The sequence below is a fragment of the Hemicordylus capensis genome, chromosome 14 (assembly GCF_027244095.1).
Source record: "Hemicordylus capensis ecotype Gifberg chromosome 14, rHemCap1.1.pri, whole genome shotgun sequence".
NCBI lineage: Eukaryota > Metazoa > Chordata > Lepidosauria > Squamata > Cordylidae > Hemicordylus > Hemicordylus capensis.
Window position 1 is genome coordinate 12593152 of NC_069670.1, and position 22676 is coordinate 12615827.

The 22676-nt window shown below is 57.3% G+C and overlaps 2 protein-coding genes across 7 annotated transcripts in view; one reads left to right on the plus strand and one right to left on the minus strand.

The window, feature by feature from the left end:
- Window positions 1-2992: 2992 nt before the first annotated feature.
- PMVK (phosphomevalonate kinase) lies at window positions 2993-6543 on the minus strand. Its single transcript, XM_053278948.1, has 5 exons — window positions 6330-6543; window positions 5447-5510; window positions 5005-5157; window positions 4776-4905; window positions 2993-4555 (listed from the first exon to the last, which is right to left on the minus strand). The coding sequence occupies exons 1-5, from the start codon at window positions 6413-6415 to the stop codon at window positions 4419-4421; spliced, it is 570 nt and encodes a 189-aa protein (XP_053134923.1). The 5' UTR covers window positions 6416-6543; the 3' UTR covers window positions 2993-4418.
- Window positions 6544-7504: 961 nt separating this feature from the next.
- The window catches only part of SHC1 (SHC adaptor protein 1), a 31613-nt gene continuing 16441 nt past the window's right edge, over window positions 7505-22676 (plus strand). Inside the window, exons 1-3 of one of the 6 annotated variants that reach the window (XM_053278589.1) lie at window positions 7505-7680; window positions 15275-15341; window positions 22040-22201. In XM_053278589.1, the coding sequence (XP_053134564.1) occupies window positions 7664-7680; window positions 15275-15341; window positions 22040-22201 (246 nt within the window). In that variant the 5' untranslated portion in view covers window positions 7505-7663. Of the gene's footprint in view, window positions 7681-7748; window positions 7887-12900; window positions 12944-15274; window positions 15342-20830; window positions 22202-22676 lie in introns of those variants that run through there. The other 5 variants (XM_053278590.1, XM_053278591.1, XM_053278592.1 and 2 more) reach the window with 5 other exon arrangements.

Genomic DNA, 22676 nt, shown 5'->3' on the forward strand with positions numbered 1-22676 from the left:
TCTGACTTTGGCTCTTTGGTTTTAAAGGTTGGTGAACATTCCATGGCATCAGAGCAGCCCAGCTAATAGAGATGCCAGCTCCTAGAGCTGGTCTCTGGGAGGAGAAGTGGTCTTGTGGCAGCAAGCATGAATTGTCCCCTTTACTAAGCAGAGTCCACACTGGTTTGCATTTGAATGGGAGACTACATGTGTGAGCATCGTAAGAAATTACCCTTAAGGGATGGGGCTGCTTTGGGAAGTGAGTCTGTCTGCTTGCAGGCAGAAGGTTCCAAGTTTCCTCCCTGGCAGGTCCAAGATAGGGCTGAGAGAGACCTGCCTGCATCCTTGGAGAAGCCACTGCCCTTCCTGTGTAGGCAATACTGAGGGAGATGGGCTGATGGTCTGACTCCATAGAAGGCAGCTTCCTATGTTCCTAGATGACACTGACAGGATGTAACTAAACACATGTGGCTGTCTTGGGCACCCAACAACTGGGACCCTTGTTCCCCCTGCCCCACTGCTGCTGTATGCCACTATACTATAAGCTTAAGCTGTTGAAAGGGCTGGGCACAGGTGTGCCACAGGTAAGAAGGGGCTCCCTCTGTGGCAGGAGGCGGCAGCAGTGGTATTCCTGAAAGGGACTGGTAAGAAGCCTCGCTCTTCTCCTAGGGCATGGAGAGGGCCTAAGTGGGGTCTTCCTCTGCCCCCATCTCCCATCACACCACCTTGTTTGAGTTCTGTCCTGCCTTTATATATAGCTCTCAGCAGAGGTACTGTGAGTGGGGGGATATAAAGATGTACAACGGGCAGAGAGCCAGTAAAAAGAACAGCTCCTCTGCAATGGATTCCTGGGTGTTGACTACAGCTCCCATCATCCTCTGCCAGAGGTCATTGCAGCTGGGGAGGATGGGGGTTGTAGTCAATATATCTAGGAACCCCTGTTACAGGGAACACTACTGTAATGCTAGAGTCACTCCAAAAAGGAGTGGGAGGCACCCGAGAACAGCATATCTCCTCATCCACGGTTAAGTGATGAGTTTGCTTCCATAAAATGTGACCTCAGGCTTGTATTGCTTTAAAAGGGGACTATACAACCACCACTACCAATACTTCTATACTGCTCTTCAACCGAGGTTCACAAAGCAGCTTATAGTTTTAAAAAACAAAACACAAATAAGATGGCCCCTTGTCCCCCAAAGGGCTCACAATCTAAAAAGAAACACGAGAGAGACCAGCAATAGCCGCTGGAGGGGTGCTGTGCTGGGGATGGACAGGGCCAGTTGCTCTCCCACTGCTAAGTGTAAGAGAATCGCCACTTGAAAAGGTGCCTCTGCTCAGTTAGTGCGGAGGAAGAAAGGCTACTACTTGCTATGGTCAGCTAAATCTGCTTGCTTTTTAGCTTGCTATGGTAAGCTCAATCCAGAGTAACCTCTGGATACCAGCTGCTGGGGAGACAAGCCACAAGGGAGGGGTTGTTAATGTCATTTGATCCCTTTGCTACAGGGTGGCCAGGTAGAGACTCCACCTTTTGGACTGATTACTACCACCATCCCCAGCCACAAAAAAACCGATTGCAGAGGAGAGAAGGGAAGTTCTGCTTTGCGAACTTCGGTTGAAGACTGGAGAGAGAGCCCTGCTTAGTACAAGAGAGCCTCCGTTTTGAAAAGGTACCTCTGGGCCCAATGAAGACAGGCCACTTGTTTTGTTTTTTGGGGTTTTTTAAACATTTTATATCCCACTATTCCTCCAAGGAGCCCAGAGCGGTGTACTACATCCTTAAGTTCCTCCTCACAACAACCCTGTGAAGTAGGTTGGGCTGAGAGAGAAGGGACTGGCCCAGAGTCACCCAGCAAGTCTCATGGCTGAATGGGGATTTGAACTCGGGTCTCCCTAGTCCTAGTCCAACACTCTAACCACTACACCACGCTGGCTCTCACCACTTAACAAGGCCAAACTTTGCTGGGGTGAAAAAAAGTAAAGTGGGCCATCAATTTGGTGCCCACAGAGCCCTGTGTGGGTTTTTTGGTAGAATACAGGAGGGGTTTCCCATTACCATCTCCTGCACAGGCTGAGATGATACCTTTCAGCATCTTCCTCTATTACTGTGGCCTGGCTTGCTAGTCATTTCCCCGCTGCGCCATTGCGGGGGACGGGACACTGCTGTTTAGTATTGGTATCTCCTCTTGTGTCTCAGCCAACAGGACTGAGAAAATGATTCCCTGCCCCAAAGGGACTCCCAACCCCAAAAGAGAAGCAAGGAGGACACCTTCACAACAGCCATTGGGAGGGAAGCCACTGGGCTTAAGAGGGACAGTCGCTCTCACCCTGCTCAAAACGCTCTCAGCCTCCATTTTGAAAAGGGGTCTTCTGCTAGGCTGAACAGGGACTGCTCTCCCTCCGCTCAACGCAAGAGGACCTCCATTTTGAAGAGGTGCCCATTCCTGGATGCTTAACGAGGCCGACCTTGGCCTGAGGGGGGCAAAGCTCATTTATTATTTATGGCGCACCTGCTTTTCAAGGGCAAAGGTTCCCGCAGAGTCTGCCATGGCAAAAGCAATAAGAAGGTTCCCATTCCTGCCCCAAAGGGGCTCCCAATCCAAAGGGGAAACCCAAGGGAGAACCCAGCAGCAGCCACTGGGAGGGCAGCCAGGCTGGGCTGAAGAGGGACGGTCGCTCTCCCCCTGCTCTCAAAACAAGAGAGCCGCCATGTTGAAAAGATGCCCAGTCTTGGCCCGGTGAGCAATTGCTCCCCTCCCCCTGCTAAATCGAAGAGTATTTATTTGATCAATTAGCCTATTCTTAGGCTCTTGTGACTAGGGCTGAGAGAGACTCCTGCCTGCAACCTTGGAGATGCCGCTGCCAGTCTGGGTAGACAATACTGAGCTTGATCGACCAATGGTCTGACTCCGTATTCAGCAGCTTCCTATGTTCCTACATGGCTGGGCTTCTCCTGGCTTCAGCACCCCCCTGTTGGTGGGAAAAGGGCAAAGGGAAGGAAAGACCAAGGCTCATAACCAATCAACAGCTTTATTGCCAAAGCAGCCCTGTCCAATTCCCGGAGGGAGGGAGACGGGCATCCGGTTTAGCAGCAAGTGGGGTTAGCAAAAGACCTGACAGCTGCAGGGGCCTGACTGCTGGGGGTGGCGGGAGTGGGATGTATCCCGGGGGCAGAGAGGGCAGAACACTTTTGAAATCTAAAGGCCAGAGCATGCTCCAAACTGCCAACTTATAAATCTGGCTTGGTCCCCAATAACTGACCATGTAAACCCCCTCCGCTGCTAAAAGCTACAAGCCGCAGACTTCGACTGCCCCTTCAGCCCCCAAAGCCGGAATGTCTCAGTATACAAGCTGTGGGTTATGGTTGCCAACTCCTTTCCTAGCCAAGGCTCCTGCATAGCCTGCCCTGGGGGGCATAAAATGACCAGCGTCTGTTAGGAGTTGTCTTACAGGGAGACTCTGATTTGCTTGGTTTCCTCCCCCAGGCTGCCAACTCCTGTCCTGACCAAGACTCCTATGCAATCTACAGGTTGCTAACTACGTTCCTGGAGAATAAAGAGACCGGCATCTCTTGAGAGCGGTGTCACATAGCTCCCTCCCTGCAACGCTGGACTTCCCACCACACAGCTGAGGAAAGGCACAGGAGCCTTCGTCGGGAAAGGAGTTGGCAACATTCAAGTTAGGATTCAGCACGGGCTTTGGGGCAGCCAGGTAAGAGAGATGAGATGGTAGCTCTCAAGGATAAGGCACAGCATTTCCCCCCCACCTTAGGAAAAGGGTTGGTGGGGGTGGGGGTAACAGGAGGTAAATAGCTTTTCTAGATGCCCGCCTGGGAGGGAAACCCAATTTAAAACAGGGCAGGGGGAGAGTCAGGTTGCCCTTGCCCTAGCGTGCATTTCCTAGTCGGGACGTCCATCCTATCCCGAGCGAGCAGAGCTAAGGTAGAATAAGCCTGCAGGGAGACACAGATCGAGGCAGGATTACAAAAACCCGGACTGGTTAAGGCAGCCGCCGTAATCAACGATGTGGTTCTGCTGCCCGGTGGCCAAAAGCTGTAAGAACAGAAACCGCAGCCAAAGAGGCCATAGGAAAAACTAAGCCCAACCCACCTCCTTTTCCTTAACACACTCCGATGCCCTTCAAGGGACGTAACCTGTGCTGGATGTGAGCCCAAAGGACTCCCCTCAGAAGAGACGTGCGAGGCGGAAAGCAGGAAGGATCGGAGCGGGTTGTGGGGCGGTGGGGAGAACAGACACTGGATTATGGCACTCGTCAAAACGGATTCGCCCTGGAACAGACCTCACCCGCCACACCCCTCGGATCACAGCACGAGCGGCAACTCCATCTTCTCCAGATTCTCCCCCTCTCTCTGGTGCTTCAAGACGCACCCCGAACCCGGCTCCTGAAGGATGGTGGGGGAAAGAAAGTCGGAGGGGTTTCGGCTACAGCTTGCTCTCAATGAACTGGAGCAGCTTCTCCAGCTGGGCTTCCAGAGAGAGCGGCTCCCCGTCGTTGGTGATGACCCAGTTGAAGACCACACCTTGGTCCAGGCCGCACTCGGATTCTGCGTCGTCTATGCCTGGAGGGAGGGGAGAGATCGGTCCATGGGATCTGGAGACAGGAGCTCAGGTCTGCCCAGGTAACCCTCCCCCAGGGTTTAGACTCTGCTCCTAAAGCGCTGCTCTCTGGTCTGCCATCGATTAGGGTTCAACAGGTGGCCAAGATCCTTGTTGGATACCCAAGCTTGCTCACTCCAAGAGGCCCAGAGTCTGGTTGGACGCACAAGCCTGCTCACTCACCCACAACAAACACCCAATCCCGCCTCTTTCTGGTCTCTTCTGTAGCATTGACCCGCACCACTTGTACCAAGTCTCCGTAAACATCCTGGAACCACTCCACATCCGAGAGACGCCTCGTATCACTCACTACCTACGTGGGAAGACATGGCAGGTAACACAGTTAAGACTCTGGTAGTGGGTTCGAATTGAGCACGGCCCCTATCGTACAGCCTCCAATCCCCAGCCTTACCCAGACTGGCTGCACAGCACCCTCCACCACAATGCGGCAGAAGAAACCGGGGTCCGTCCGGCGCCTCTCTTCTCCCCAGCGGATCATGTCCTCCCGATACGTCTCCTTATAGTTGCTGGCATCCAGAAGGCGCTGGAAGTCCAGGCCATGCTCCTGCAGATGGGAGAGAAGCAGGCTGGTATTATCACTCAGGACTGACGAAAAGAAGAAATGACCACGAACACTCCATAAGCAAGTGACAAAAGGAAGCAATTTGACGTAACCAGTTGCAGGGGAGCCACAGCAGGAGAGAGGGCATGCCTGGGCCTTCTTGGGCCTGATCCAGCAGGGCTGCTCTGATGTTCTTATCCTCAGCTGGTGCAGCCTTCCTGCCCCCAAAGAACCCATCCCTGCAAACTGGACAGGGCTCTGTGTGTCTGTGTCCGTCCATCCCAAAACCTACCTTTGCATACTGCTCCTTGAGGGGTCCTGACAGCCGGAGGATGGTGCACACATCGGGACCCAGCCTGCGAGGAAGGAGAGAGCAGATGCTGTGGGTCGGGCAGGCTGCTGACCCCCTCCTGCCCACCCAGCCTCCCCAGACCCTAACTCCCACTGCTTTTAAGTGGAGCGGTTTCTACTGGGCATGCTTGCTTTGCTTTGCTAAAGCACCTAAGAAAAAGGCATTTTAAAATTATTATTATTATTGTTACTGTTACGATGATGATGGGCAAGAGGCAGTCCAAAGTGCCACCCCCCCCCAACCAGCTGCAGCGACCCAAGGGGTGAGAAAGACGTTCTGCACGTGCTCAGAGGCATTCTGGCCAGCTTCTCCGCCCTTGCTCTGAAACTTGTGGGGCTCGGAAGAGACCCTCGCTCTGCACCTGGGCGCGCCACCCCAGGGCCCCTCTAAGCTCCCATCAGGGGGCCGCCACCCAACCCTTGGTCTAGCTGCGCCACTTAGGTGAGCAGGAAGTGCGGAAATTTCCGCGCCTCTGTAAATGGCCATTTTGCCGTGTCCGTCCTCCCCAAGACGGAAGCTCCGGACAAACGGGACGTGGCCTGAAAGGCCACCATCGTCTTCCTCCCGCCTCGGGCTCCGCGTCACTTCAGCGAGGCACGGCGACGCTGCTGCGATCTTCCGCAGGGGCCCCTTTTCAGACGTTCGTTTATACACGGGGAAAGGGGGGAGACCACCTCTTGCGCAAAAAAAAAAAAAAGGTAACGCAATTTAAGATCGCGCCCAAGAGGTCTCAGGGCGCAAGATCCTACCGACACGTGGGCGAGGGGTGGGGGTCTCCGGGCACGCCACCCACCCTTCCGTCATCACCCCCGCCCCTCCCTACCGGCTCTGGATTTCCTCCGCCACAAAGTCCTTCCCCGATTTCCTCTTCCCGCTGAACAGCAAAATGAGTTTGGGGCTCCGAGCCATTGCAACAACTCCGCCAAACTCTGTGCCCGCCTGAATGGTCTCGTCCGGGACTGAACGTTCCAGCCTCCCCTGCCGGCACCAATGAGAACGTCTCCGGCGCCGCTTCCTGCAACGCGGACGCTACCACCTGAGGGATGGCAGAGGGGGGAGGAGAGGAGGACGAAGCGAGCGTGGGAGGAGGGAAAGGGCTGAATAACACCGTAGGGCGGCAGCGTAGTATGATCCGAAGGAGGAGGGGTCATTTTGAACCCCGCCCCTTCAGGCGGGTCTTTTCGGGCAAATGGAGGGGTAGGAATATTGGAAGCTGCCATTATTATACTGAGTCAGACCATTCCATCTCGCTCAGTATTGTCTACCAGGCCTGCACAACATAAGGCCCGGGGACCAGATTTGGCCCGCAGGGACTAGTTTACTGGCCCCCAGGTATCCTGCAACAACACAGGAGCTGGAAACTGCCTTATAGCGCCATCCTAAGTATGCATGCTTTCTCAGAAATATGTTCCATGGTTTACCCAGTGAGGTTTGCTCCCATGTAAGCATGTCTAGCATTGCAGCCTGAAAGCAACGACAATTTAGGGAGAGGAGAGGACTTGGCATTTAATTTTGGGCTGGCTTGCACTCCAGGGGCTCCACTGATTGAGCTGGTACAGGACCTATTTTCTGGCCACTATTCTTGGGTCCATTGACAGGGGGAATGGATCCAAAAGTAACTAATAATATTTTTATTATTTTAAAGTAATATTGTGCTAAAAATTGACCTTGGCTCCTGCATGACAAGTTGTGGATGGTTCTAGGGATCCTGGGAGCTGGTGGTACTGACTCTGCAGCTGGGGATCCTGGGAGCTGTAGTCTGGACTCTCTGCTACAGAGAACACTGCTCCACTTGCCGCAGAGGTGCGAGACGCCTCTGAAACAATACCAGCAGAAGTCCCACCACCCTGCCGCCCCTCTCCGGGGATTAAATGTTACCCCGGAAGTTGGCCCTGGGAGAAGTCACTCTAGTCGTTTTGTCAGCTTCTCTCTATGAGTGGCGAAGGGGGCGGGGCTGTCCTACGCATGAGGAACGGCGCCCCAAGGATGAGCGGAAGCGGAGCGGCAGGACCGGAAGCGGAGGGGCGGGACAGGAAATGAGCCTGGCGGGGACCGGAAATGCTTGGCTGAAGCGAGCAGGAGGGGCGGCGGCGGCGGCCCAGAAGTTTGTGGAGGAGCTGCCGTGAGTGGAAGGCGCTGTCTGAGGACCCCCGCCCCATGGTGCCGCCTCCCCGGTGAGCCTGCGGACGCGCCCTCTCCCTCTAGCCCCGCCCCTCGCAGTGATTGACTTGTGGGTGACACCGATCCCTCCTTCCCGTCGCCCCCTCGCTTCTCCCTCCGCTCCGCTGTCTGGTTTGGCCTTTCCCTGCCGCTGTCCCGCGCGAGGGTGAGTGTCTCTGTGTGTCCTGGCTCGGAAGTCTCGCAACAACAACCCTGCCAGGTAGGCCACAGAGCCGGGCGGAGACGAGCAGAACTTGGAAGCTGGGCAGGGGGTTGAGTAAATGGCGCCGTGGGACGGTGGGGTTGGAAACTGTAGCCCGGCCACAGTGGGTGGGCCCCCCTCGACCCCCGACCTGGAGCAAGGCTACCTAGCTTTAGCCCTCCCCCAGGCTGGACTGCAACTCCCGACCCATCCATCACCCCCAAAACACCGTACTACAGTGCTCAGAGATGATGGGTGCTGTAGTCCAGTCTGGGGTGTCTTGGCTAGGGATGTGCACGAACCGTCCCTCAGGCGGTTCAGCAGCGGTGGGGTCACCCACGTGTCTGTGCGTTTTCCCTGCCGGTGCTCCTGCCAAAATCGCTGGCACATACGTCAGGCACTTGGTGGCAGCGCTGGCGAGGGAAACATGGGGGTGGTGGTAAATGCACCCTCCCAGCTCCTTAAAGTTAACCCCCCCGCTTGCCGCCGCCCACCTAACCAGTCCGAATGCCGGTTCCCTAATCTTGGGCTCACCCTCTGCGATTTAGTCTGGTCTGGTCCCCTAAGGTTGCTCATTTGCCTGCGTCTCGGAGGGCAGAGGAGGGCGGTCTGCTGGTGCAAGGAGAAGAGAATCCTGCTTGGGGACGTATGTGGTGCGTGTCGAGCCCCGTTGCCTGTGCCGCTTCAGGAGCCTTTGCCACACCTCTCTTTGGGGAGCTTTGAAATTGTGCCCGTACGGCAGGTGGCCCGAGAGGATCACTTGCTACGATTGGATGGAGATCTGAATTGAGGACTTCGGGTTCACAGCGCAGCTGGCTCTGAGCTCCTGTGCTCCAGTCACTGAGTATGTGAGAAGAAGGCCTTACGGGGGGCGGCACAGCTCAGTGGCAGAGCTGAGCATGAGGAATGTGCACGGGACTGGTTCGGCAATCCTCTTCTGGAGGGCCGAACCAGTTAAAAATGCTGGCGTTCAAGCCGGTTCAGAGGCTGGCGGATGAGGTGGTGGTGGTATTTTAAAGGACAGGGAGGGTGCCTCCTACCTGCCCATCTCTGTCCCGCCACTTTTCGCCCACCGGCACTCTCCAAAAAGCTTGGGCACGGGGCTGCAGCGTTCCTCCTTGCAACCGCATTCAGCATCGCCACGCGAATGGCCAATGCGCGTGCAGGTAGGAGGCTCCCTCTCTGTCCCTTAAAGTAACACCTCCCTCCGTCCTCCCAAGAGTGCACGGTCTGTGAACATCCCTGCTGAGCATGCCAAAGGGTCCCAAGTTCAGTCCCAGGCGCCATCGCCCAGTTGGACTGAGAAAGGTAAAGTGTGCCGTCAAGTCGATGTTGACTTCCGGCGACCAAAGAGCCATGTGGTTGTCTTAGGTCGAGTCCTGGAGGGGTTTACCCTTGTCATCTAGACTCCTGTCTAAAACCTTGGAGAACCGCTGCCGGTCAGTGTAGGCTATGCTGAGCTAGGAGGGCTGATGGTCTGACTCGGTAGACAGCAGCTTCCTATGTTCCTAAGACCTGGAAACGGTGGCTGTGGAAGACAAAGAGTCACGGCTGCAGAAAGTCCAAAAGGGAGAAGTGATTTGTGACTTTCTAGTGCATTGCTTTTGTTTCTCGTTTTGTTGGCTTTTCTGTGATCGAGGAATATCCCGTCCTTTTATTGTCATTTTTCTCTTTGGCTCCGCGGCGGCTGTTTCTCTCTATTTTGGAGTTAAGTGTCCTGACTGGGAGTTTTGTTGGGCTCCTTTCCTGTCAGTTGTGCTGGATTGGCAGCGGAAGCCCTGACTGTGGGGATGAGCCCCACCCGATTGTGAAACCCCTACTCCTGGGGGTGGGGGCTTTTCAGAAGGCCGTGAATAAGCCATGAGTAACTAGGTTGCAAAATGCCCCGATGGAGTTGGTGAAAGCTTTCTTCTCCCAAGCAGAGATGTGTGTTCTCTTTCATTGTCTGTCACCCATAAAGCCCAATTCCCGAATTCTTGATCTTGGTTGTTTCTAATCCTAAATGTGTATATACGTGAAATAATAACCTATTCTTTTCCAGTCTATTCCTGTTTCCTTATCCTCTCTAAGATTAAATTGGGAGCCCCTTTGGGCAGAGACTTTCCTTCTCATCCTATATAAAATGGCACACATTTGCAAGATAGACAGAGGACGGGGAGCAGGCACTGGCGAAGAATAGGTCGTTGTTTCCTTCACAGGTACATGGGTGTTGTGAGTGTGTGTTTAAAGTTTTGTATTTATAAGTCTAAGAATAGCCCCCATCTCCTTTGGTCTCATTGTGGAATCGCCTCTTTGGACATCCCTCTGGATTGGAAGGAGACGAGCCCAGATCAGCAACTCAGCCAGGGACACCACAGGGAACCTCCTAAGACTTTTCTCTCCCTGCATCTCCTTGATGATTTAGTTTTGTGGGAGCTTTTTATGTAAAGCAGCATTTTGCTTGTGGTGGTGGTGGGGGAGACCTGCATGCTGTGTACACCAGGCCTTGACACATTTTCTTTGGGTTGAGGAGGCAGGCAACGGGTGCTTGACAAAATCACCAGCCTTAATGAGAGAGATTGTGGAGGGGGAGGGTAAACAAGGTTCTCTATCCCCCCTTTGCAAGTAACATACTTGGAAAAGAAGCAAGGCCGCCTGGGACAACTATCTGTCAAATGACACCACCTTGGAATATCTTAGTCTAGACCCCATGGTTAAATTTCTAGATGCCTTGATGATTGGCCAAGTCCCAGGGTAAACAGTCTGGTCCCCACCCCATTTGGGCAGATGTTAGGATGAGGGTTTGCAAGGCAAGCTTTTGAAACCCTCTTTGGGGAGGGAAGGAGTTGTTCTGAAGGCCATCGGGCTTGCTTGTATTTCCCTGTGCACAGGTCAGAGGCATCGTGGTGGTTCCTGAGGTGCTGAAGTGGTGGTTCCTCGTGTCTCTTATCTTCTTGGGCTGAAATTCTCTGCAGATCAAATTTTTGCCATCTTTGGGCTGTCTAGTCTCACTTTCCGGTTGGTGTCTAGGGCTGCGTCTTTTGGGGAAGTTCAGGGAATGCGCATTTGGGCTCTACAGCCCAGCCTCTGACCTAGTGACTTGCCCAACCCGGATTGCTCTGCCCGCTGAGTAAATAAAAGCTTTTAAGAAATGCTGCTGCTGCTGCTCCTGGTGATCCACTAAGCTGCTGTGAGATGGAATATTCAGACCTCGGAATTGCTCGGGGGCAAATTGTCAGCAGTAGCACAGATTTGGTTTTGTGGGAAGTGTGACGGGGTGGTGGTGGGGGGACCTGAGAGTGGGCTGTTTTTCGGGGAAGCCAGAAGCTCTGCGAAAGCACGTTTAAGGGCTAGTGAGCCACTGGTTTGAGCCGGCTTACCTTTGGCTGTAAGCCAGACTACTGAATGGCCCTTTTGGGGATTCATTTGCAGTGGGTCAGGGTGCCCACCATTCCCCCTCTGATCTCACAGCTGGGGTCCCGGGTTCACTCCTGGCAGCATCTCCAGGTTGGTTGGGCTAGGAAAGACTCCTGCCTGAAACCCTGGAGATCACCTGCCGGTCAGTGCGGACAGTACTAAGCCTGATGGACGTCTGACTCAGTATAAAGCAGTATCCTGTGTTCCTAGGAAGCACCCACAATGGCAGGGCTTTGGGTCTCGTCTTTCCTCTCCTCATCTGCTTTTCCAAGTAACGTCTTTTCCTCGAACCCAGCGGCCCCCTTCCTCCCACACACGGCGCTCAAGCAGAACTAGCAGTTGCTGAGTCAGGACACGACGGAGTTTTTGGGAAATGCTCTTTGAGGATGGGGAGGGCAGTGATTCAGGGTCACGGTATCCTGTCGGGAGTAGGGGTGTGCCCGAACCGAAGTTCGTGCAAAGGCTCGGCACAGCCGGGGGTGGGTGGGGAGCAGGACCTTTAAAAAACCAGTGCGCAGCATTCAAGCCTGCGCGGGCGCCATTTGCATGGTCAGTATGATGTTGCTGATCATGCAGATGGCACCTGCGCATGCACGGGCATCATGTGCATCCCGGCACCGCACATGGATTCACTGGGGGGGGGTTGCTATTTCAGCAGGAAGCTGAATGCGGCACTGGAGAGCAGGTAAGGACCTGCTCTCCTTTGTAAAGACCCCGCTTGCAGCTCCCTGGTGCCACTGAACCTGTGTACGGGCCTTGGTTCGTACACATCCCTAATTGAGAGAGTCTCAAGCCTCAGCATCTCCAGGTGGAGGATCTTTGCTAACAAGACGAGATCGGTGCTGGAGAGCTGCTGCCAGTCAGAGCACAGTGCTGTGCACGATGGACTTACGGTCCGACTCGGGATAAGGGTAATCACCTGTTTTGGGAGAGCACGGTAAAGCCCTTGCTTTGCACGCAGATGGTCCCAGCCACCGTCCCCGGCCTCTCCAGTTGGAGTGGGCTGGGAAAGAGCTTTTCTCTGAGCCCTTGGGAGAACTGCTTCCAGTCAGTTCTCAGAGCAGGGGGCTGCCGGGAAAGAGCTCAGTGTTTGAGCTCTGCTTGGCCACTGGGCCTCTCCAGCTCTTTCTGGAGATGCCAGGGAGGCAGAAGACGCGGGGCTCGGGAAAACCCCGCCAGGGATATGGGAGAGCCCAGTACTGGGCTCTGACTGGCAGCAGCCTTTCTGTGCCCAGTCATCTGCAGCCCTCTGAACTGGAAGTGCTGAGCCTGATGCTGGGACCGTCTGCACGCAAGGCGGGCACTTCTGCAAGCACCCCCTTCCCTCCAGCCTCCGACGCCTCCCAGACGTCTGAACTCCGGCCAAGCCTCCAGGGCAGCGAGCGCAGCTCAGAAACAAACAAGGCGGACTGAGTTCCTGCACGTTCGTGCGGGCTGGGCCGCCGGTCACCTGGGCAGCCTGCAGAACAAAGGAGCCCGAGTCTGGCGGGTGGGCCGGGCATCTTCCGGCTCCTGTCCTGCCCAGAGAGGGACGGCCGAGGGCTCGGGTTTCGTGGCTGGTCCGTCCGGGACGGCCTGCAAAGCCCCCCCGACGCCCCCAAAGCCCCCACCCCGCCCCCGAGTGGTTTTGAGTTGGACACATTTCGGCGGGAGGAAGAGGAGGAGCGCTTCCCGACGGGGTGAGGCCGGAGTTTTCTTTTCCCGGGTTTGTTCCAGCTGGGCGTGCTTTTCCTTCCTCCCCGGGGTCAGGGGTTACCGGGGGGGTAGGGAGAATTCGAGGGTTGCGAGTAACCTTCCCAGGCTGGCTCTCAGTCGGATCGCTCTCCCCTCGTCCCCAGCGCCTGAGCAGGTTCCCCTTTGTCAACTCCTTCCCCAGTGCAGAAGAAAGTGCCACGTCTCCGCTGGCCAGAGATGTCGGCCGGCAGGAACAAGAAGGTTCTTGCCTGCCAGGACAGCTATCCTGGCATAGTCTCCTCCAAGCAGGCAGGATAGAGGCCAGGAGTTTTCGGACTTGGGTCCCCAGGGGGCGTTGGGCTCCAACTCCCATCATCCCAGCTGCCTCGGCTGTGTAATATGGGATTTGTAGTCCAGCAGTGATATCTGGGGACCCGGATTGGGTAGAGGTAGTATTGGCTGGCAGGCGTTCATAAATCACAGATTCCCAGCCAGTGTTCTCACTCAGGATCTATCGGTTAAAAATAATTTCTTTAAAAAATCTCCGGTTCTGATGCAGACTTTGAGGAGGCGCCCTGTCTGCAATTCTCCAGTTTGTGATCCAGCTCCCTGGTCTGTGTCCTGCCGCCTGTCCTTTGTTTGGCAAAACCTTAAAAAAAACAAAAATAAAAAAAAACAAACTGCTTGAGCAACAACAAACATTTGGCTCCCGGAGATAAAATATTTATGCTGGTGTTTGTTTTGGGAAGTGACATGGTGAGGAAAAGGATGTTTTTCTGCACCTTTTCCTCAAAAACACAAACATGTGCTTTTTGTTTTGTTTGATGCATAACTAAGGGAGATCCCTGCTTGGGCAGAGCAGAAGTCCAACAGGTCTAGCAGTCCTCTCCCCCCAGCGACTCGCTAGCTTGGTGCCTCTGAGAAGCCCACAGCCAAGGCGTGGAGCTGACGGCCCTCCCCTGCTGTCGGTCCCCATGCAGCTGGCATTTGAGAGCCAGCGTGGCGTAGTGGTCAGAGTGCTGGACTAGGACCGGGGAGACCCGAGTTCAAATCCCCATTCAGCCATGAGACTTGCTGGGTGACGCTGGGCCAGTCCCTTCTCTCTCAGCCTGGGTGGTTGTGAGGAGAAGCCTAAGGATGTAGTACACCGCTCTGGGCTCCTTGGAGGAAGGGTGGGAAATAAAATGTAGATTATTAATAATAATACTTAGATAATAATACTTAGATAATAAATAATAATTATAATAATTTGGAGGTAGGCTGCTCTGCACACAGAGGCTCCACTTAGCTGTCCCGACCACTGGGTCGATAGAGCTCCTCCATGAATGTGCCTATCACCCCCCCAGCCATGGCCCTCACTCCAGTTTTGTAGCATCCTTGGGGCAGTTTTCAGGCCCCATTTGAATCCCCTCCCACGGGCCATCTTTGTGTCCAGCCCTCCGTGCCTTAGCGTCTGGGCCATAAATCACTGCTTGTTTACTGTCGCCTTTCCCTGGGACGGGAAAGGGAGGAGCAGGCTCCCAGCACTACCTCCTCTGAGCCCTGATCTGGCCCCCTCCTGGCCTAATCTCTCAGATCAGCAAGGCTCCGGGCTGGCGGGGGTCCCAGTGACCCTAATCAAGGCTGTACCCCACTCGTTAGCCCAAGGCTGCGGGGAAACCAGCAAGAGACCACTTTTCCCAGTCTTTATTACGGCCATAGACCGGAGTACAGAAAGCTTTTTCAGATGTCCGAAGACCCTCTGGGCTTAACTTCCGACATCTTCTCAGAAAGCAAAAGGGGATACTGTGTTCTTAGGACAGGTCCAAGGGAATAAGAGCCATCTCCAGTATCCTGGGACCACCTGTATTCCTTGTGCAGGTCGGGGCGGGGGAGATGTTGTCCTTTTGCTCAATGTTGAGGCCTCTGAGCAATGAGAGCGCTGGAATCTCCTTTGGCTCGCCTTCGCTTGCGTGGGGACAGGGAGCCTCTTCTGGCCTCCCAGCTGTCCGCAGGAGCAGCTTGAGGACTAGAATCTTGGGATATATATTTTTTAAATGAAAGCTGAAATTCTCAAAAGTGCCTCCTTCTCTCCCGCCACGAATCACTGTATACTCCCGGCCCTGTCCGCTGCTGCTTGTTTGGTTTCAGTTCTTGGGGGCTGGATTTTGCGGGTTGAAATGGGGTCTTCCCCTCTCAAGCTCAGCAGTAACCACTCTGCCCTTTGACCACCCTCGCCCCTGAGCTGCCACCGGGAAACGAAGCGTCCGGACATGGGGGTGGACAGCCCTCTCCTGCCCCGGGCCCCCTCTCCAGTGCGTGCCCTGACTAACCCCCTCTTTGTCACTGAACCGCAGGTCTGACTCCCGGGAAGAGGGGCTGTCTGTCGGCGGTCCAGGTCGCCCGCCCGTGATGGAATACACGGTAAGGGGAGCTGCCCCTCCCTGGGGGGCACGGTGGAGGGCCCCGCGAGCTGCCGTGGTGGTGGTGGTGGTCCGCCCTCCCTCCCTCCCTCCCTCCCTCTTCAGCAGCGCTCGGCCCTGGGTCTGGACTGGCAACTTGCAAGCCCCAACGCAGCACCCGGCCCCCCGGAGGAGGAGGGGGCACAGCCCTCTTGCTCCCTTCTGCCGCCCTCCCAGTGCCCAGCTTGGGGAGAAGGGCTGGAGTGGGGTGGGTGGAGGGGGGGTGGATTCCCAGCAGCACAAGGCAGGGAGCCTCTCTGCCCTCCAGGAAATTCAGGAGGGCAGAGGTAGTTTTGGCTTATCGATTTAGCCCTGGGTTGTTTTTTCTTTCTCTCTCTCTCTCTCACATATATCCTGTTCAACCTATGCCCTTTCTTTCTCCCTCACTCCCTTTCTTTCTCCCCCCCCCACCATATCACATTCAACCCTTGCTTGCTTGCTTGCTTGCTTGCTTGCTTGCTTGCTTGCTTGCTTGCTTTTCTTTCTCCCTTGCTCCCTCTCTCTCTTTCTCTTTCTCTCTTTCTCCTTCCTTCCTCTCTCTCTCTCTCTCTCATGTTCAGCCCATGCTCGCTCTTCTTTCTTTCTTTCTTTCTTTCTTTCTTTCTTTCTTTCTTTCTTTCTTTCTTTCTTTCTCCCTTGCTCCTCTCTCTCTTTCTTTCTTTCTCCTTCCTTCCTTTCTTCCTCTCTCTCTCTCTCTCATGTTCAGCCCATGCTCGCTTTCTTTCTTTCTTTCTTTCTTTCTTTCTTTCTTTCTTTCTTTCTTTCTTTCTCCTTTCTCTCTTTCTCCTTCCTTCCTTCCTTCCTTCCTTCCTTCCTCTCTCACATTCAGCCCATGCTCTTACCTTCTTTCTTTGTGTTCTTTCGTCAGTGAGCCCTCCAGCCTTTTCTCCCCCTGCAGAAGGTAGAGCTAGGCCTCCTCCTCCTCCTCCTCCTCCTCCTCCTCCTCCTCCTCCTCCTCCTCCTCCTCCTCCTCCTCCGTGGGTCACGACTCCACGAGAGGGGGCTGGAGTGGGGGGCCAGCAGGGAGCATTGCCTCTCTTCCCCTCCCAGCCCTATTTCTCAAGCTCCCTGCTGGGCCGAGGGCAGGGTGGTCCCCCGGCCCTCCCGCCCGCCTTCTCTCACAGCCCAGCATCTGGCGGTTGCTGGGCTGGGGGGCTGCTGGGTGGGTGCAAGGAGACCCTTTGCCCTGGGTGGCTTGTCTCTAGAGGCGTGCTCAGGGGCGACTGGGCCCAGGCTCAAGGAGAGGCCAGCTTGTAGGCCTCGGAAATCCTTCCGCTGGGAGAGGATTCTGGCATCCCTGAGCGACGCGGCCTCAGGGCTGCGCAGACACATTTCCCCCCATATCTCTCCAAAAGTCTCCAACAAATGCCTGCTCTTTCAAAAACAGTGCATTGTGATTTTTCTAGGGAGGTGTTTTGCCATACGGAGGGGGGGGGATCTGTTAAGAGCGGCTGTGGGGCTGGATTGCAAACCCTACAGCCCCGTGGCTCAGTGGTTAGAGTGTTGGACTAGGGCGGGAGAGACCCGGGTCGGAGTCGCCCTCAGATGCGAAGCTCTTTGCCTGCTTTGGGGCCAGTATCTCTTTCCGTCTGAGCCCCCCCTTCTGTACAGGGGCCAGGGCCTTCGTGGAGTGGTCAAGCAGCGACTTCGCACGTAGAAGGCCTGGCAGCATCCCCAGGTAGGGCAGGAGGGAAACGGCTGCCGGTCGGAGTAGGCGGTGCTGAGCTAGATGGGCCAGAGGTCTGACTCGGTGTGAGGCAGCTTCCTGTGTTTCTGTGATGGTTGTGAGGATGAAGCTGATTGAGGCGGCAGGAGCACTTTCTGGAATCATGCAAGGAATTAATGTGACCGTGGGGAATCCTGGGTTCAAATCTCAACCGACTGTATATTTACCTGAATCAAAGTCTAGGTTTTTAAAGTTGTTTGACTTTTGAAATTGGGGGGATGCCCCTGGGAAGCCCACAGGCAAGAGCTGAGAGGGGCAGGCCCTCTCTCCTGCTGTTGCTCCCCTGCAACTGGGATTGGGAGGCATCTTGCCTCTGAGGCTGGAGGTGGCCTCTAGCCACCAGACTAGTCACCACTGATAGACCTGTCTTCTTTTGGGGTAAATACAGGTAACTGCGAACTAACTGGGTGGCTTTAGGGCTGGGGCTCTTCTCCTAGCCTCTCCGATTATGGAGGTATTGTGACATCTGGCCTACACCGCAGGGCTGTTGTAGGAACTGCTGAGCAGATGCCTGCGGAGCTTTCTCGGCTGCTCTGACATGCTGTCCAACCCCAAAGTGTTAATAATATTCTAGGCCACGGAAAGGTGACTCCTGCCTTCCAAATTTCTGCGAGTCAAAAGCACATGTCCAATTAGCGTTGCTATTTTGGTAGCCGCCGTGGGGAGGTTGGCCAGAAGGGGGGCAGGAGGCAGCAGCTGGGCTTGTTCTCCCCTTGGGGCCGGGCGCTGCTGTGCGAGCGAGCGTGGGGTGGCCTTCCTATCTGTCGGCACTCTGTGTGTGTGGAATTACTGTCTGGAGCCACTTTTTCTTATTAAAACATTTGTTTTGGGGAGGAGAGCTGGTCTTGTGGTCACGAGCATGAATGGTCTCCTTTGCTAAGCAGGGTCTGCCGCCTGGGTTGGCATTTGAATGGGTGGATACATGTGAGCGCTGTAAGATACTTGGGAGAGCATCTGCCTGCATGTGGAAGGTCCCAGGTTCCCTCCCTGGCAGCATCTCCCGGTAGGGCTGGGAGAGACCCCTGGGGAGCTGCTGCCAGTCTGGGTCGACGCGGCTGCGCTTGATGGGCTCTGGGTCTGACTCTGTATAAGGCAGTGAGGGCCCCCTCCGCCCCCCCCCAGCCTAACCTACTTCGCAAGACAGTTGGGAGGAGAAAGGGGGTGAGTGGGGCTCCTTTGCCCACCACCTGAGGGCAGGGCAGGCAGTCCTGTTACCTGTGGCCAGGCCTGGGTGTGGCCATTGGAGTGGTGGGAATCCTCTGGAGCAGATCTCCCCATCTCTGCCCAAGACCCCATCCATGGTGGAACAGAGGAAGCCGCCTTCTCCAGAGTCAGGCCCTGGGTCCATCGGGTCCCGCCTTGTCTGCACTGACTGGCAGCGTCTCTCTGAGGTTTCCGGCACGGGTCTCTCGCAGCCCCACCTGGAGATGCTGCCAGGGATTTTCAGGGACCCGCCACCACCGCCGCCTGCAAATCAGGGGCTCCACCACTGAGCTGCGGCCCCATCTCCTAAATACTAGGAACAGGGAGGAGCTGCCTCGTACGGAGTCAGACCCTTGGTCCCTCCGGCTTGTCTGCTCTGACTGGCAGCAGCTCTCCCAGGTTCCAGGCAGGCGATCCCGCGTGCCCTGGGACCCCAACCAGGCCTGGCTTTTGTCCCCGGCCGTAAATGGCCCGTGGGCGATGTCGGGCCCCCACGGAGCGCTGTTTCCCGTTTCCCCGGCCCTGGGAAGTGGATGCCCTTGGAGCGTTGAATCATTTCCTCCCCTGCCCGGGGGGGTCTCCTGGCTTCTCCCGAGGTCCAAGGGGGGCTCCAGCTCGTGCCTCCTTCTTCCGCAGAGGAAGGAGAAGGCGGGTCCCGCTCTGCCCTGCCCTTTCTCTCCCCGTTCCCCCCACTTTCCTTCCCCCTCGCTGGACGTCCGTCCGCTGCTCAGGAAGCCATCTCCAGCTTCAGCCTGTGGCTGCCGGCCAAGTCTCTGGCAGCTGGCTGGTGAGAGAGACTCCCTGCTTCTTGGGGGAAGGTAGGGCCGGCCTGTCGCTCCACGGGAGAGCGTCTGCTTTGTGTGCAGAAGGTCCCCGGTTCAATCCCTGGCAGCATCTCCAGGTCGGGCTGGGGGGAGGCTCCTGCCTGAAACCTGAGAGAGCTGCTGCCAGTCAGAGCAGAGTGTCCTGAGCTAGCTGGACCAAGGGTCTGACTCAGTAGAAGGCAGCTCACTGTGTTCTGCCCCAGGTTAGCTAGCTGTGGACCTGAGTTAGGAATGCGAGAGTTCAGCTCTTCCTTGGTTTCCTGTTTTCTCTGCCCAGTGGCTGGAGGTCCAGTTCGGCTCTTTCCCACCCCTGCTCCTTGGCTTTGATGGTTTCACCCAGCGCCGCTTGCGGACTGTCCCATAAGGACTAGCAACTTGGGTATGTGATTTAAGCAAGATTCTGAGAAGGTTAAGTTCTGGGCCGGGCAGCAGCTTCGATTGTCGTGTGGGACAGGCTGAGCGGTCGCAGGAGGTACCCCGCCACACTGGCAGTGCTGAGCAGCGAATGAGATGCTCGCTGGGTGGTTGTTCTGGAAGCTGGCGTGGCGAAGGCTGTGGGCAGCTTGGCTTTGGGAGCAGAGTTCAAGTCCTGCCTCTACCTGGGTCTCGGAGGAAAGATTGCCTCAAAGCACTCCTCTCTCGCCATCGGCTGCCCTCTTGTCTTTAAGAATGCAAATACCCGAATGCGATTTTTTGAAACTTCGTCAGGGCAAATATGAATAAATATATGGAGGATTCCTTTACGGAACTCCCTGCCGCAGGATGTGGTGGCAGGAACTGGCTGAGAGACTGAGACAAATAGCTGTGTCGATGGCTTTTACCCCAGCGCCTAAATGGAGCCTCCATGTTCAGAAGTAGTCTACTTTAACGTACCAGTTGTTGGAGTGGCTGCAGGACCTGGAGGAATAGCTGCCGTGGGAGAAAGAGTGCTGACCTAGATCCAGGTTTGCTCTTCCGTTCTTGTCTTGCGGATGCCGGCAGTTGAGGAGCAATTCCGTGCAGCCTAGCGCCGAGGAGCCCGAGCTGTGGGCCGAGACGTCCCTCCCAGCCCCGGCAGGTCTCCTCTCCCACACACTCCTTGGGCAGGATTCCCTTGGCCCCAAGCCCCCCCCCCTGCACATGACAGGGCGAGTCGTGCCAGCCTACCTCGCAGGCTCGTCGTCGTCGTCAGCGGCGCTGTTGGGGTTATTAGCAAGGGAATGCGTCCACGGGCTCCGTAGACACGCAGAATCGGTGACAGCCTAGCTGGCCGGGCGTGGAGTGGAGCCAGCAGGCTGGAATTGGGTCGAGACCCCCGTGACCTACATAACCAGGAATCGTCCCACCTCTCTCCCTCCTGCCCCGCTTTTCTGCCTCCGGCTTCCGGGGGGGGGGGGTGCACCTTCCCATGGCACGCTCTTTCCCCACTAGCTGCCAGACACACAGTGACCTTGGTGTGTGTCGTGTGTGTGTGTGTGTGTGTGTCCCCTCTGCACAACCCCCAACCCCATCCTCCCCGGGGCCAAGCTCGCTGACCTCCGCCCCCCATCCCACCCCCCAGATCTGGTCCTCCCTTCTGCACGGAGGGCAGGAGCTGCGCCTTGTGTGAGTCAGCACTGCCCTTCCCTCGGTGGCAGGGGCTTGCGTGCTCTCTCTCTCTCTCCACCCCCCACACATCCCCCCCCCCAGCGGAGCCGCAGCCACTTAGAGCGGAGGCAGCCCGTGCAGGAGGAAGCGCTGGCAATTAGCCCCGGCTCCAGCGGAGGAGGAGGAGGAGGAGGAGGCAGCTGCAGCCGGGGAGGGGGAGACGGGGCTGGCAAGCCGTGTGCCTTGCCTCGAGACCACCGGGGCTGCCGCCGACCCGCAGCCTTCCCTCCGCCGCCAGGGACCCTGCGGAGCATCTCCCGCCTCGCTGGGGGGGATGCCTCCTCCGGCTCGCCCGGCCCCAGCGGCGGCCGCCGGCCCCCAGCAGAGCCCCGCCGCGGCCCCTTGACACGTGGGCCTCCCGACTACAGAGCCGCCTTGTTCGCGTCCCTTCGCCGCCCCGCTGGGCTTTTCCAGGGGAGACCCAAGGACCTGCCCCGCCTGGCGGATCCTCCGGCTCGCCGCCCAATCTCGGCCCTCAGCCTCCCCGGGGATCGGCGCTGGACGGAACGGGAGGCTTCCAGTGTCCGGCGGGCAGCGAGGACCGAGGGGGGGACCCAACAGGTGGCCCAGCGGTGGCCGGCTCTCCTCTCTGGCTCCAGCCGTGGGACCGGCCAGCAGCCCCTCTCCTTCCCCCTCTCAGCCGCCCAGGGGTCCTCACTCAGGCCGGCGGGGGGGCTGCTGGCTCTGGCACTGTGATGGCGACCGATTGGCCGTAGCCGCCCGCCGAGGGCCCGCAGCACGGAGGCTGCCCCCGGAGCCCGGCTCCTCTCTTCCCAGCGGCGATGCCGGCCAGGCCCGGGCGGGGGGCCTTGTTCCTACCGGCGCCGACTTTCCCGGGGCCAGCCCTTGCCGTGCCGCCTCCCGCCTCAGCATAGGCTCTCTCTGCCGCCGCCGCCGCCCGCCTTCGGGATGGATCTGCTTCCCCGCAGCAAATACAACCACCTCCGGAACGACTCCCTGTCCTCCCTGGAGGAGGGCTCGGGGGCGGCCGAGGGGGACTCCCCGCCGGAGCCCCTGCCGGCGGCCGCCCCGTCCCTGCCCGGCTCGCTGTCGTCCTCCTCGCTCAGCCCCATGCTGCCCCTGGGCGAGCTCTCCTCGGAGTCGGAGGACAGCCCCACCACCCTCTGCTCCTTCTTCCCCAAGATGGCCAACCTGAAGCTCTCCAACCCGGCCACCCTGCTCAGCCTGCGGGCCTTCTCCCGGGAGGAGCCGCCCCCCCGCCGCCCGGCCGCCCCCTCTCCCCTCCCGGACTCAGCGGCGGCTCTCGCCCTCTCTCCCCAGGACATGAACAAGCTGAGCTGCAGCAAGAAGATGCGGGTGGAGGGCGGCCAGCTCGGCGGAGACGAGTGGACCCGGCACGGCAGCTTCGTCAACAAGCCCAGCCGGGGCTGGCTGCACCCCGACGACAAGGTGATGGGCCCCGGCGTCTCCTACCTCGTCCGGGTGAGTGTGCGGGGCGGGGAGAGGGGGAGGGCCCGTGGCGAGAGGAGGGGGCGGCCGCAGCCAGCCGAGTCCGGCCCGTGGTCCGTCCGACTCAGGGTTGCCGGCTCTGGCTGGCAGCAGCCGCTCCCCAAGGTTCCAGGCAGGAGTCTTTCCCGGCCCTTCCTGGAGATGCTGCCGGGGTTCCCACAGGCAGAGCAGACCCTCTCCCGCTGCGCTAGAGCCTTAGCCACGGGAAGCGTCTGCCGAGTCGGGCCCTTGTTCCATCCAGCTCAGCCTGGTCTGCCCGGACCGGCAGCAGCGCTCCGGCGTTTCAGGCCCGCGCCTCCTCCCAGCCACACCTACGGATGTCCGGGCTCGAGCCTGGGACCTGGTGCCTGCCGAGCAGGGCTGTGAGCCAGTTTAGGAGACCGGTCCGGCAGCTTGGCCTGCCAGAGGTCCCAGGCAGCATCTCCCGGGAGGGCCGGGCGAGGCGCCT

Excerpts from the sequence above, each read along its gene's own strand:
- PMVK (XM_053278948.1), bottom strand. The coding sequence starts at position 6,415 with ATGGCTCGGAGCCCCAAACTCATTTTGCTGTTCAGCGGGAAGAGGAAA. Across the intron at positions 5,511-6,329 it reads GCGGAGGAAATCCAGAGCCG|GCTGGGTCCCGATGTGTGCA; the intron begins GTAGGGAGGGGC and ends CCTTCCTCGCAG. Across the intron at positions 4,906-5,004 it reads GTGCTGTGCAGCCAGTCTGG|GTAGTGAGTGATACGAGGCG; the intron begins GTAAGGCTGGGG and ends CTTCCCACGTAG.